Raw genomic sequence first — 12,385 nt, 5'->3', positions numbered from 1 at the left:
CAGGGTGTATGTTGCAGGGTGTATGTTGCAGGGTGTATGTTCCATGTTGTATGTTTCAGGGTGTATGTTGTAGGGTGTATATTGTATGTACTGTGCTCTTAGATAGATGAGATAGATAAATAGATAGAAAGAAGGAATCACAAAGTTAGAAGGAATAACATAGATAGAATGAGATAGATAGATGTAAAGAAATAGAGAGATAGATGTAAAGAGATAGAAAGATAGATAGATTATCGATTTTGTCAGAAAACTTATGCTAGCACTGTGTTACGGCATTATGTCCTGGATGGGAAAAGTTTTCCGGCATCCAGGAAAACACAATTTGCATATCCAGACTTCCGGGGCACAGAGGTTAGCGTCAAAAAACGGTGCATGTGCAATAATGTGTTGTATGCTTTGCCCACTGTTGGTCAAAGCATACTGTGCAGGCGCGAGATTACACTTTAATGCGCAGGCGCTAAGTACAACGCCAATGCCGGGAAGAAGATTCGTAGTGACAAGCCGGAGGTGGGAAGAATGGCGATTAGGCCCCACCCATCGGACCAGATCGGGGTGATTGAAAGACAAAAACGGTGAGATTACTAAGGTATTTTCTCTTCAAAGGTGGGGAATCAGGGGATATAAAAGGTAGTAATGTAAAGCGGAGCTCAGGCCCTATTGAACGATATTTTTAGCTCATATCGAAAAAACGGGGTGACAGTTTCCCTTTAACACTACAGTCTATCCCGGGAGAACAATGCTCAGTCTATTATTGAGTCTCTCAGCAGGAATCAAGGGCTCTGTACTAATACTGTGGGTACCGGGGGTCACTGTCTGTGCACAGGCCACTGTCTCTGCACGGGTGTCAGGGCACACCTCTCCAGTCACAGAAGACTCCGCTTTCACGTACTCACAGGATGCTGTCTTCCTGTACAGGGTGTATTTGTCCTCAGACCGGGAGTGTTCTCTCCTCCCCAGAGCGCAGCTGTGTCCTGCTTTGACCGCTGCACATGCTGCTCTCTCACTTGAGCACACACGTTTCCCGCTCTCTGCCTGTCTTTTTCCAGTCCTGGTCTCTTAGTCTGTTCCCCGGGAAACCTGCTGCACAGCTCCATGGTTCTGGGCACGGAGCAGAGAAGGTAAAAGGACTCTTCTTGCGCTTCACCCCCTTACAAGGTCATAACTCTGGAATGCTTCAATAGATTCCACTAATTCTTAGATTGCTTTTTTCTGTGACACATTGTTCTGGGATTACTTATTTTGTGACATCTTGTACTTCATGATAGTGGTAAAATTTATTTGATATAACCTGCGTTTATGTGTGAAAAAATTGGAAATTTGGTGAAAAGTTTTAAACTTTTTCAATGTTGAAATTTAGTTTTTATGCCCTTAAATCAGAAAGTTATGTCACACAAACTAGTTAATATGTAACATTTCCCACATTACTTTACATCAGCACAATTTTTTAAACATAATTTTTTTTATTAGGACGTTATAAGGGTTAAAAGTTGAACAGCAATTTCTCATTTTTACAACATTTACAAAATCATTTTTTTAGGGACCACCTCACTTTTGAACTGACTTTGAGGGGCCTATATGACAGAAAATACCCAAAAGTGACACCATACTAAAAACTGCACCCTTCAAGGTGCTCAAAAACACATTCAAGAAGTTTATTAACCCGGCAGGTGCTTCACAGGAATTTATTAAATTTGGAAGGAACAAATAAACATATAATATTTTTTTACAAAAACCATACAACTTGTGTAATGTCTCCTGAGCATACTGATACCCAATATGTGGGGGAAAACCACTGTTTGGGCACACAACAGGGCTTGGGATGGAAGGAGCACCATTTGATTTTTTTAATGCAAATTTTGCTAGTATAATTAGTGGACGCGATGTTGCGTTTGGAGAGACCTTGATGTGCCTAAATAGTGGAAACCCCCCCAAAAGTGACACCATTTTGGAAACTAGACCCTTCAAGGAACTTATCTAGATGTGTATTGAGCAAATTGAAACCCCATGTGCATCACAGAAGTTTATAATGTTGAGCCATGAAAATAAAAAAATCACATACTGAATTTCCCACCAAAATGATTTTTAGCCAAAATTTTGTATTTTCACAAGGGTAACAGAAGAAAATGGACCCCAAAGTTCACCGATACTCCATACATGGTTGAAAACTACTTTTGAGACACAGTGCAAAGCTCAGAAGGGAAGGAGCACCATATTACAGTGCAGATTTTGCTGCACTGGTTTTAAGGTGCCATGTCATATTGGCAGAGCCCCTGAGGTGCCAACACAACAGAACCCCAATCACTGACCCCATTTTACAAACTAAACCTCTCAATGAATTCATCTAGGTGTGGAGTGATCATCTTGACACCACGGGTGTGTCACAGAACTTTAAACCATTGGGAAATTAAGAAAAAAATATTTACATTTTTACCACCAAAATTGTGTGTTAGCCCCACATTCTACATTTTCATACTGGGAAAATGGTAAGAATGGAATCAAAATTTGTCCTACTATTTCTGATGAATGTAGAAATACCCCATATGTGGCTGTACAGTACTGCTTAGCCAGAGCAATAGCTAGGGTTTTGGTTCAGGGGCGCAAAGTTTCTGAGTGGGCCCCTAACCAGGTAACCTTGATTACAACTCGGTGATGCCCCCTAATAGTGGAGGAGAACCTCAGCAGATGACAACGATGTTACTGAAGATAATCTATATATATAATTGTCTAAGGGGTACTTCTGTCTGTCTGTCTTTCTGTCGGCAACTTCTGTCACGGAAATCCTGTGTCGCTGATTGGTCTCACCAGCTGCCTGTCATGACTGCCGCGACCAACCAGCGACGCTCCATACTCGCCTCAAGTCAACGCTGGCACAGTTAATGCCAGCGGTGATGGACCGTGTTATGCTGTGGGTTATGCACTCCGTTACCGCTGCTATTAACCCTGTGTTTCCCCAACGTTTTACTATTGATGCTGCCTATGCAGCATCAATAGTAAAAAAATCTAATGTTAAAAATAATAATAATAATAAAAAAAACCTGCTATACTCACCCTCCGTAGTCCAACGATGCACTCGCGCCTTCCGCCAGCTTCCAGTCCCAGAGATGCATTGTGAAATTACCCAGAAGACTTAGCGGACAATTATTTTTTGAAATGTGGAGACTCCAAGTTGGGTCTCCATCTGGAGGGTTGCCTGTGGTGGAAGGTGTGTCAGAGGCATCTTATGAAATTTCTACTCTGTAGAAATTGGTGCCACTTTTGTAGTGTGCAAAAATTATTTATTGAAATATGGAGACTCTAAGTTGGGTCTACAATTTGGCACTCCATCTGGTGGGTTGCCTGTGTAAGTAGGGCTCTCACACAGGCAGGTCTTCACTTACTTTCAGTCATCTACCTGTGTTTATTTCCTTACAGTTTTCTATCAATATTACTGTATGAAACTGATGTTTGTGCCATCTGAGTGTGGCTGGAATTAAAAAAGAAAATTGGTGGTGTTGCGTGAGATATCAGGTCTCACAGCTAACAAGGCTTACTGTTATGATCTGGAGGCCTAGGAGCAGCATGAAACGTACTCCGGAGAAGGTGGTACCTGTACTGACCGCAGACCCTGAACTTAACACCGCAACTAGAAGTAGCCGTGGAATGTACCTAACACTCCCTAGACATCTCGACACAGCCGGAGGACTAAATACCCCTAGAGATAGAAACGGAAAACGATCTTGCCTCAGAGAAAATCCCCAAAGGATAGACAGCCCCCCACAAATATTGACTGTGAGAGGAGAGGGAAATAACATACGCAGACTAAAATCAGGATTTAGCAAAGGAGGCCGCTCTAGCTAAATAAAAAGGATAGGACAGAGTACTATGCGGTCAGTATTAAAACACTAGAAAATATCCACCACAGAAAATACAAAATCTCCACATCTAACTAAAGATATGGAGGGTATATCTGCATCTCTAGAGATACCAGCTTGGCTGAACAAATCCTTATAAAGACCAAGCTGGACAAGACAAAACATGGAAATGAACTGAACTATAAGGCCCACAGCATGTGGACTGCAAAAAACAAGCCAAAACTTATCTTTGTTGAAATGAACAGCAAAGCAGGAGAGACCAGGCATGGATGTGAATCCTCCAGGAACAATGGACAACTGGCACTGACTAGAGGGTCAAGCAAGACTAAATAGCCCAGTAAGATTTGCACTAAGTGGACACACCTGATGAATGCTGCGATCCTAAGACAGCAGCCCTACCACTTATAACCACTGGAGGGAGCCCAAGAGCAAAATTCACAACAGCTTACATCACTCCCTTAACCACTGGGTCCTCATTGAAACTTCAATTCCAAGCTGTAAATGCTGGGCCAGGCCCTGATACCGCATGCATGGTCCATGACTGACTGCTGCTGTGCCATCATAAAAGCTTCTACTGTGGGTCAATTGATCAGTCAGCAACCTGTGTGTTAGGTGCTGGGATTCTCCCGCTGCACAGGGTAGATCCCAAGCCTTGTCTTCCTCGCCGGTCTCCCATTCAGGATCATCTGTGAGTGCTGCTGAGCATAGACATCAGTATCAGTGTCTTTCTCAGGCTCGTGGTGTTTGCTTGGTTACTGCTTACACTCCAGCCAAGCCCTTAGTAACCAGTAGTATTCAGGTGCAGTCCAGAAATCACCATACTGAGCATGTCTGTGAGGTGGCATCTTCTCATTGGTGGTCTTACGTCAGCTGCTCTGGTATTGTGGCAGTGCTGGATTGGTCCACGGACAAGATCCCGTCTGACTGGACATGAGGCTAGTGTATAAAAGGCTCTCAGAGGCAGACACCAGTGTGCTAGTATCATTTTTGTGTGGCAGTTGCCAGTGGATACTCTATCAATCTGTCGGCATGTGCTGTGTGTCTGTCTAGCCTTAGGATGGTACACATAGGCAGGCAGCTTGCATCAGTGGGGGCAATTAGCCTTTGGCTTAGCATCTGATTCCTACATGTGTGCGGTTGGCACAGTAGAGTTCCAGAGCAAGCACATCTCTAGTCAGGGTATTATGCAGAGCATCTGTTCCATTTCTGTGTGCTAGTGACACAGCTCGGTTGCAGAGCATCTCTTTTATTTCTGTGTGCGAGTGACATAGCTCAGTTGCAGAGCATCTGTTCCGTTTCTGTGTGCGAGTTCAGTTCATGTGCTGTTCACACCAAGAGTGGTATTCAACTCGGTGTGGATGGGTAATCACTCGCCATGTATTCCGTCATTTTTCACTAACTTCAGTTTTCCATTTCTACACGGTGGACCCCAGGTTGTGATTGCACTTTATGATTTATTTTATTTAGCATAATCCACCCACCCTAACACAGTGTTACTTCCCTTACATTTTCCTACCAATAGTACTGTATGAAACTGATGTTTGTGCCATCTGAGTGTGGCTGGAATAAAAACAAAATGGAGGTGTTGCATGAGGTATCAGGTGTCCCAGATGCAAAGGCTTACATCACTCCCTTAACAAACTATTCTGCGAACTGTTCGGCGAACATTGGTCCATTTACCGAATCCGAACCGAAACTTGAAAGGTTCGCTCATGTCTAATCTTTATCTGCCCAATGCATCATCTAAGTGCAGCATCGATGTATACTGTACTGAATTAGACCAGAATGTAATATGCTAAGTCCAGCTTTTCTAAACCCTGATATTCCTTGCCTCTGCGACTCATCCCTGGTATGTGTGACACTGCTATCCAGCATTTTCAAACCCTGATGTTCTTTGCCTCTGCTACTCATCCCTGGTGTGCTGCTACCTTCTCCCCACTTTTCTTTATGATCCATTTGTTTACTGTGAATGCAATATCCTACATCTGGCTCGGCTCTAATCAACTGATCAAGAAGATGACCACAGGTCCTGCCCTTCTGTTTCACATCTGAATGCATTTCTAAACATATATATTGTGAGCATCAGCACCATTTGTAAAATGTTGTTTTATTTTAACATTTTTAAACGGTTTACAAATGTAGCAATATTTTTTCATTTTTTTTCAAGGAAATTTACAAAACTTATTTTTTATTGACCAATTCAGTTTTGAAAATAATTCTTCAGATGCTTTTGTGGAATTACCATATTTACTTGTGTATAAGCCGACCCAAGTGGGAGTGGAGAGAGGGGAATATTCATGACTCCTAAGTAGCGTGAACCAGTGGGAGCCCGGCAGCTGCTGGAAGTCGGTGGCTGCTGCTCTAACTGTGCGCGTGCATTAGGAGTCATGAATATTCATTGCTAATGAAGTGAATATTCATTTATCTTTAGCAGCGGGCACAGGCTCTAGCCACAGCCACTGACTCCAGCTTCCTGTGACCCGCTGCTCCAACCCCCCCCCCCCGTGCCGAAAACTGGGAAAATGACTTGTGTATAAGCCAAGAGGGGCATTTTGAGCCCAAAAAAAAGGGCTGAAAAACTTGGCATATACCCAAGTATATACAGTAATGCAAAGTGACATTAGAGGAAAGAATAAATGTATTTTTACCACCAAAATGTTTCTAACTTCTGAACAGATCACAGTGACTGGAAGACTTTAAGGCCGTTATTTGGCCATGAATTGCCAACGTAAATATCAAGACCACACGATTCAGATCTAATTAAGATTAAGGAGTTCCGATGGGTTTACAGAGGGAGCCTCCACATTCTCTTAACCATCTAGATGCTGTAGTCACTATTTACAGCAGTCTATAAGGGGGTTATACAACCATAGTCGGTGCCAACACTGATCATGGCTGATGCAACTGTATTGTACAGCTGCTGGACTGCCACCCTTCGGAGGATGCTATGCTCTTATATCACTGGCCAGTTTTAAGTCTTATTGGTGGTCATTAAAGGGTTAAACAATGTTTCTGTTTGTTTTCATTCTCACCGACATAGTCCTTCACTTCCGACCAACCCCCATAATCCCTACACCTAGTAATGAGTTGATCATCTCTCCCTCCATCCTCCCCATACATCTCATCTCGTGTCTCCAAACACAGGCGGCCACCTTATATCCTCTCCCACTATCACCTACTCTTTCTCTGCTCCTCCTCACTGCCGTTGGTATCGCTCAAAATACTTGTCCTCCTCACCACATCCCTACAGTAACTTCCACATTCTATCCATGATCTATCACAAATTTCTGCAACCTTTCTAACCTTATACCCATTCACCCATCCCCCACTTCCCCAGTCCCTCTAACAGGAGCTCTATGGAATGATCGCTCTATCTGCATCAAACTTTTATGCATCCAGAAACTCTCTTAATTCATCCTAGAACTGTGTTTTCCATTTTTGCTGTTGTATCACACTGTTGACTCGTGCAGTCTGTGAACTATTAGTATACCCAACTCCACACATGCTGTTGCTTAGTTCTATTCCTCCCAGCCTGTAGATGCAATTTTCATTTTTCTTGCCCAGATGTAGAATCTTGCATTTATCCCTGTTAAATACTATTCTGTTAAGGTACCGTCACATTAAGCGACGCTGCAGCGATATCGACAACGATGCCGATCTCTGCAGCGTCGCTGTTTGGTCTCTGGAGAGCTGTCACACAGACAGCTCTCCAGCGACCAACGATGCTGAAGTCCCCGGGTAACCAGGGTAAACATCGGGTTACTAAGTGCAGGGCCGCGCTTAGTAACCCGATGTTTACCCTGGTTACCAGTGTAAATGTAAAAAAACAAACACTGCATACTTACATTCGCGTCCCCCGGCGTCCGCTTCCCTGCACTGTGTAAGCGCCGGCCCTAACAGCAGAGCGGTGACATCACCGCTGTGCTCTGCTTTCCAGCCGGCACTGACACATTCAGTACAGGAAGCTCTGAGCAGCAGCGCGGACGCCGGGGGACGCGACAGACATCAGAGGGTGAGTATGTACTGTTTTTTTTTTTTACTTTTACAATGGTAACCAGGGTAAATATCGGGTTACTAAGCGCGGCCCTGCGCTTAGTAACCCGATATTTACCCTGGTTACCATTGTAAAACATCGCTGGCATCGTTGCTTTTGTTGTCAAACATGACGATACACAGCGACCTGACGACCAAATAAAGTTCTGGACTTTCAGCAACGACCAGCGATATCACAGCAGGATCCAGATCGCTGCTGCGTGTCAAACACAACGAGATCGCTATCCAGGACGCTGCAACGTCACGGATCGCTATCGTTATCGCTGCAAAGTCGTTTAGTGTGAAGGTACCTTTAATCACTGCCTATTCTTCAAGCTTATCAGCATCCTTCTGAATCCTTTCCCGGTCTTCTCTATTGTTAGCTATCCCTCCGAGCTTTGCATCATCTGCAAATGTGATGATCAGTTTATCTTCAGTTCCCTAATCTAGACTCTGTTTTACCTATTAGATTTTGTTGGACTGTGTTCACACCATTAGTTTACAATCACATTACAGTGATATGTTTTTTCACTGAATATTATTTATATACTGATTTTTGGCCATTCTTATGCAAATAGGATTATGTTATTATTGTCAGAGTATCCATCAATTACTTTCTTTTTTGTATTTGCACATTTTCTGCTCCTCTGTATCAAACTATATTATATACAACTTTTAATTCATTATCTGTTTTTGCACCAATACATATTGAATTTTATACAGGATTTTTGTGGTAGCTCCCTATTTTTTGCTATGGATTTACACATTTGTCTTAATGTTTGTCTGGGCCCACTACAACCGTTTCTACTTGTAAGCACTATTTAGGGCAGTTTTCCCCAACTCCAGTTCTCAAGAGCCACCAACAGTTCATGCTTTCAGGATTTTCTTAGTGTTGCCCAAGTGATGGAATTATTGCCTGTGTTGGTACTGCAATTATTACCTGGGCAATACTAAGGAAATTATGAAAACATGACCTGTTGGTGGCTCGTGAGGACTGGAGTTTGGTTTAGGACATGGCCGAATAGTAGGTTTTTACACAACTGCAAGAATTTGGAGATCTTACATCTTGAGGCTATGTGCACATGTTCAGGTTTTTTTCGCGATAAAAATGCTATAAAAACTCATTAAAAACGCATACATTATGCATCCTATCATTTAGAATGCAATCTGCATGTTTTGTGCACATGGTGAAAAAAACTGTGAAAAAACGCATCGTGGTACAAAAAGCAGCATGTTCATTAATTTTGCGGATTTTCCATGTTTTTCCCGCAATTCTATGCATTTGGAAAAAAACACACACAAAACGCACAAAAAATGAGCCAAAAACGCATCAAAAACGCATGAAAAAACGCGAAATCAACGCATGCAGAAATGTCCGTTTTTTGTCAGGAAAATTTCTGCAAGAAATCCTGACGTGTGCTCATACCCTCAGGTTCCCATTACTCCAGATCCACCAGTAAATTAAAGTACCTGCTTGCTGCTTTGTAATGGTAATTTAACAGCCGCTCTCTTAATTCGATGAACTCTCCTGGCCGAAGCCTTCCTCATTATGCTTTTATCTGCATGAACCCTCATGACTCTGTATTAGTAACAAATCTGTTCCCAGTATGATGATCACATGTAAAGGGGACATGTCACATGAAAACATGCTTTTAACCTGCATATATGGGGATAATCTGCAGTTTAATAGCGTTCTGAACCTGCCCAGCACCAGCACTTTGAGCTCTGCTGATGGGAGGAAATAAACTTTTCTCCCCTTTTTCCAGTGTTTGACATTCAGTAATGGGGGTGGTGCTGGTACAATCACTGCTCTGTGTATAGAGAGCGGCAGCTGTAACTGTGACCCCAGCACTGACTGATAGCAGGTTCAGCATTGGGATCAGCTGTCAGTCAGTGCCAGAGGCACAGTTACAGCCTCTACTCACTATACACAGAGCAGTGACTGAACCAGCACCAACGCCACCCCTATGACCGCAAGTCAAACACTGCCTGGAGAAATAAATTTCATTTCCTCTAGGCAGATGGGCTCAAAGTGCTGGTGCTGGGCAGAATCAAAACTCTATTAACCTACACATTAATCCTATATCTGCAGTGATTTTTCACTTAGGCAGGATAACATTAAATTTTCATTAAATATCTAACGTTTTTATACTTTGTCCAAGGCATTGCACTATTTCATGCTTTTTGACAGCAGAGAAATCCTGTTTTATCCCATATTGCTTGAAATATGTGACTGCTTAAAAACATGGAATGTCCTTCGTAAGTAGTTTTCCTTTAATTCAGTTCCACATGGCAAACTAATTATCACAGGTATTTGAGATTAAGTTCAGTGATCCGAAGAACCTGAGACACAAACTATCCATGTGCTTATAGGAAAAACAAAAAATTGCATCTTTATGACTCTTAAATCTAATTTGCATAATAACTTGAAACGCAGGATAGAGAGATAGATAGATAACAGATAGAGAGATAATAGATGATCGATAGATAATAGATAGATAATAGATAGATGATAGATAATAGATAAATAATAGATGATAGATAGATAATAGCGAGATAGATAATAGATAGATAGATAACAGATAGAGAGATAGATAATAGATAGATAGATAGATAGATAGATAATAGATAGATAGATAACAGATAGATAGATAATAGATAGATAGATAGATAGATAGATAGATAGATAGATAGATAGATAGATAGATAGATAATAGATAGATAGATAGATAGATAGATAATAGATAACAGATAATAGATAGAGAGATAGATAATAGATAGATAACAGATAGAGAGATAGAGAGATAGATAATAGATAGAAAATAGATAGATAGATAATAGATAGATAGATAGATAGATAGATAATAGATAGATAGATAGATAGATAGATAGATGATAGATAATAGAGAGATAGATAATATATAGATAATAGATAGATAGATAATAGATAGATAGATAGATAGATAGATAATATATAGATAATAGATAGATAGATAATAGATAGATAGATATTCTACACACAGCAAATGTAATACTACAATTTACCAATATTACAATAAAAAATATAAATGTAAAATATTTGTTACAGTTACTGTCCTTGACCACAACATGTAGGAACATGAAGCATTGAAATAAATGTCTGTCTTAGTGCACTATTGGAGCAGATGATGTACAGGGAGTGCAGAGAGGGAGGGCTGCAGATCACAATTGAAATAATCAAAACTTCTGTTCCACTGTCGAATATCTTACCAAAAAGAAACAGACATGAACAAATAAAGTATATTATGTGTAACACTAAGAAGAGGCTCATACTCTTTATGGCACTGAAGTGAGACTCCAAGTTTGGGTTTCTGAACCCTGATCCAGAGCTCCTCATCCGCCTGGTGTGCATCCAAAGAGAATGAATCAACAGGCAATCTGCAACCAAAAATATTAGGAATGGTGGACAGGAGACTACAAGGAACAACAGGAAGAAGTTATGATGATTTTCATGTACCTCAACTTTGGGTAAAGTCATATTTTCCATTGCAAGATTTGTTGGACTCTGAATTTCATAAATGCACCAGCCAAATGGAAGACTGGAAGACACAGAAATCAGTAGAGAAGCCAAAAGGAATTTTGGGAACAAGGTGGAGATCTTGGTCTTCAGCAAGATGAAGAACTTCCAGTTGTAGCCTGTAATCTTCACACAGTAGAAGACACAAAGGATGGTGGCGAACCAGAGATTAGTAGAATGAAGAAACATTGAGACTACTGGCATTGCAGACATGAGTTGAATGTTTCTGTTTATCCTGAATTCCAATAGAACAGGAGGAAGATAAGTCACAAAGACATTGAAGAGGAACAAGCTTCTGGAAGTGGCCAAAGAGCTCAGGATTTTATCACCAATATGAAGAGATTTCATGGATTTCCATCTCATCAAATTGGCAGCCACAATGAAGAGATTCATTATGATCCCGACAGTGCACTCAGTATAAAGGACAGATGCAATAATATCCCGGAGAGCGGGTGTCTTCATGGTCATCGTAATCTTTCTTCTGAGATGGATAGTACAGTGCGTCTCGTCTGTAGGGAAGAAGCCTTTGTGTAATGATCTGGTCGCACATCTTCTTTATACAGATTTCATGTCCATTTCACATGTAAATTCCAGGCATCTTTTTCATTTCCATGCAAATTTGTGATCCGGCAGGATGACTATGACAACATTTCTGGAGATGGTTTTACACAGAATCATTTACAAAACCATTGGAAGAAGGGACATTTTGTTTAGCCTGGGATGACATGATTTTTAATTCTTAATATTTTATATTTTTACAAAGTCTATTTTCATATTGGATCAGTTAACATTTTGAATGACACTATTCATATTTCCATATAATGTTCTTAAAAATGGGGACAAAATTTTGCCAGCTGAAACAGTGAAAAAAACCTCTCAATTCCGACATTATTTTCTGGGTTTCATTAACGACCAGAGGTATTTTAGTGTTTGCGTTTTTGTTTTT

General features: G+C 41.2%; 1 protein-coding gene across 1 annotated transcript; it reads right to left on the bottom strand.

Annotated features, from left to right (window-relative positions):
• Positions 1-8,207: 8,207 nt before the first annotated feature.
• Positions 8,208-11,907, bottom strand: LOC143804068 (taste receptor type 2 member 4-like). Its single transcript, XM_077281808.1, has 2 exons — positions 11,133-11,907; positions 8,208-8,290 (listed from the first exon to the last, which is right to left on the bottom strand). The coding sequence occupies exons 1-2, from the start codon at positions 11,905-11,907 to the stop codon at positions 8,208-8,210; spliced, it is 858 nt and encodes a 285-aa protein (XP_077137923.1).
• Positions 11,908-12,385: the final 478 nt, after the last annotated feature.

The sequence above is a fragment of the Ranitomeya variabilis genome, chromosome 2, assembly GCF_051348905.1.
Source record: "Ranitomeya variabilis isolate aRanVar5 chromosome 2, aRanVar5.hap1, whole genome shotgun sequence".
Classification (NCBI taxonomy): domain Eukaryota; kingdom Metazoa; phylum Chordata; class Amphibia; order Anura; family Dendrobatidae; genus Ranitomeya; species Ranitomeya variabilis.
The sequence above is the reverse complement of the archived record's forward strand: the minus strand, read 5'-3'. Positions and strand labels throughout refer to the sequence as shown.

What these genes read in the sequence shown, in the direction of transcription:
- LOC143804068 (XM_077281808.1), bottom strand. Translation starts at nt 11,907, where the DNA reads ATGACCATGAAGACACCCGCTCTCCGGGATATTATTGCATCTGTCCTT. An exon ending in TTCATGTCTGTTTCTTTTTG is followed by an intron (nt 8,291 to 11,132) that starts GTAAGATATTCG and finishes TCACATTTGCAG; the next exon opens with ATGATGCAAAGCTCGGAGGG.